The sequence below is a fragment of the Mesoplodon mirus genome, assembly GCF_964341445.2.
Source record: "Mesoplodon mirus genome assembly, chromosome: 4".
NCBI classification, from domain to species: Eukaryota; Metazoa; Chordata; class Mammalia; order Artiodactyla; family Ziphiidae; genus Mesoplodon; species Mesoplodon mirus.
In genome coordinates, this window is record NC_138979.1 from 52,706,429 (window position 1) to 52,708,792 (window position 2,364).

Here is a 2,364-nt window from a genome sequence, read left to right on the forward strand (position 1 = left end):
TTTCAAAAGAATCTTGTTCTTTCTTCATGGGAAAGGAATTATTTTCCCATCAAGGTATCCGTGTTACAGGAAGGTTCCCACCCTGATGTGCGTGTGCACAAATGAGGATATGAATCCACACCACATCAAATATGGAAAGCTGTCTATACGCATCTTAGCGTTGGGCATGATTCTGAAGCAATGACATTTTTTTAAACCCATAAGCCGTTTGGCATTGATATAAATCAGGAATGGGAAAACAACGCAGACGGGGTGTACTTCTTTCTTCTCTCTTTCATACACAAGACAACCTTTTTATGTAAAAAATGGTCTGGAAAAAAGGATTGAGTGTTTTGAATAGAGGAGGGCGTCATTATTTTATCCTTCCCTACCAATAAACGACGACAAAAGCAGATACCTAAGAACTAAAACGGCAACAAAGCGAGAACATGATTAGAAAAATGAATAAATAACATTTATTTGGTACAAAGCGGCTGGCAGTGTCCGAGAGGCCCCAGGGGCAGGGCGCGCCCTCAGAGGAGCAGGAGGGGGCCCAGCAGCAGCTCGCCCTGGCCCAGCAGCCGGCCCCGCTCCAGCCCGCGGCCCCGGTTCTCGGCCTTGACGCGCACGGCCAGGCGGCGCACCTCGTCCTCCGAGAGCCCGTCCAAGCACAAGTCCTGCTCCAAGAGCGCCCGGCGGCTCCGCCGGACCACGGCGCCCCGCGGCCGGCGCGTCTGGCCCGGCGGCTGCAGGACGAAGCTGACGCGGCAGCCGACGGGGGCGCGGGGCTCGGCGGCCCCTCCGGCCGGGCCCTCGGCGCGGAGCAGCCGGACGCGGAGGCGCCCGCTGTCCCGACTGTACTCGACGGCCAGGCGCAGGGCGCCGCCGGCGCGGTCCAGAGTCACGGTGCCCTCGGCCTCCAGGCGCTCGGGCCGAGGGGCGGGGGGCGGCGGAGGGGACGTGGCGGGGGCCCGGGCCGGGGACCAGGAGCCGGCGCGGCGCCCGTCGTCGTCGTCGTCATCCCCGTCCCCGCTGGAGACCGAGCGGGCGCGGGCCAAGCCTCGACTCCTCCCGGCCCGCAGCGCGCGGCGCAGCAGCCCCTCGGGAGCGCGCAGGAGGCGGCGGCCGTGAGGCCGCGGGGCGAGCGCAACCGGGGTCGGGCGGGGGCCGCCGGGGACCGCGGGAGGCGCAGCAGGGACTCCTCCCGGGGGCGCGAGGGGGGTGTCTCCGCCGCCGCCGTAGGTGCGGGCCCGGGGGCGGGGCGCGGGAAGGAGCGGGGCGGTGCCCGAGCCCCCGAGGAAGAGCGACTCCTTGCGGCGGGTGTGCGGGCTCTCGAGTAGCGCGCAGAAGCCGTAGGCGGTGCGCGCCCGGGGCAGGTGCGGCAGCGAGAGCGCGGCCTGCGAGCGTGGGTCCCAGTCCGTGTGCCCCGCGCCGTCGTAGGCTCCTCGAGGCCAAAGGTCCGGCTCTGCAGCGCACCGCCGGGGCAGGGCGGCGGCCTGGGGAGAGGACACGGGCGCGCAGGGCGCGGGAAGCCGCGGCGGGATGCAGAACTCGGGAATGCGGTCCGGGGTGAGCACGTTGGAGAAGGCAGGCTCCAGAGCCGCGCGGCCCGCGGCCGAGGCGCGGAGTTTCCCGAGGAGCCGCATCTTCCGAGGCTGAGGCTGGGAGTGGGGGGGAGAAGCGCTCCTGCGAGGGAGAGAAGCTGCTAAGTTTGGACGCCCGGGGGCCTCTCGGGAGTGCCTGGACCCTCCCCGGAGCCCTCTGGGAGCCAATGCGCCTACCACCCCCTGCCAGTTCGGGCCGAGCTCTCGCGCGCCCACAAAGCCACCCGCCTTCCGTTCATTGTTACTAAATAAACGAAGAAGTAGAAATCAGACCTTTGCCTCTTCTTCAGTCCCTCTGGTTCCTGAGTTGCAAGTTCAGTGGCCGTCCCCTTGCGCTCCAGGAAGGCGCGCCAGCTTCTGCACTGTAGGCGCGAGACGGGCGCTCCTCACTTATATCGGAGGCTGAGCCCCGCCCAGCTGGCCCGGAGCCCAACCCTTGGAGTCGCTGGACGGCCCGCCCTCCCGGCCGCCCCTTCTCGCCAGCGCCGGTCCCTGTCGCGGGGGCTCTTGTGGGAGCGAAACTGTGGCGAGAGCCGGCACTCTCTGCTCAGCCCTGGGACCTGCATCCGCTGTGCGTGCAGGGAATCGCCCGTGAAAGGTTGCCGGTGGAGGGAGGCTGCCTCGTCGGCCTGCCAAGGGAGAATCGGCCGCTGAAAATGTTGGAGGTTTCTTGGAGAAGGTGCAGCTGGATACGGAAACAAGAATTTCCCTTTTGCTGGGAGCTAAATCCTGCCCCCCCCCGCCCCCCCGGAGGTGACCTACACGCACTAGCGTCTTCTGT

General features: G+C 66.4%; 1 protein-coding gene across 1 annotated transcript; it reads right to left on the reverse strand.

The window, feature by feature from the left end:
* Positions 1 to 432: 432 nt before the first annotated feature.
* Positions 433 to 1,934, reverse strand: LOC309803083 (C2 calcium-dependent domain-containing protein 4A-like). The gene is made up of 2 exons (XM_082618997.1): positions 1,857 to 1,934; positions 433 to 1,665 (listed from the first exon to the last, which is right to left on the reverse strand). The coding sequence occupies exon 2, from the start codon at positions 1,623 to 1,625 to the stop codon at positions 513 to 515; it is 1,113 nt and encodes a 370-aa protein (XP_082475123.1). The 5' UTR covers positions 1,626 to 1,665; positions 1,857 to 1,934; the 3' UTR covers positions 433 to 512.
* Positions 1,935 to 2,364: the final 430 nt, after the last annotated feature.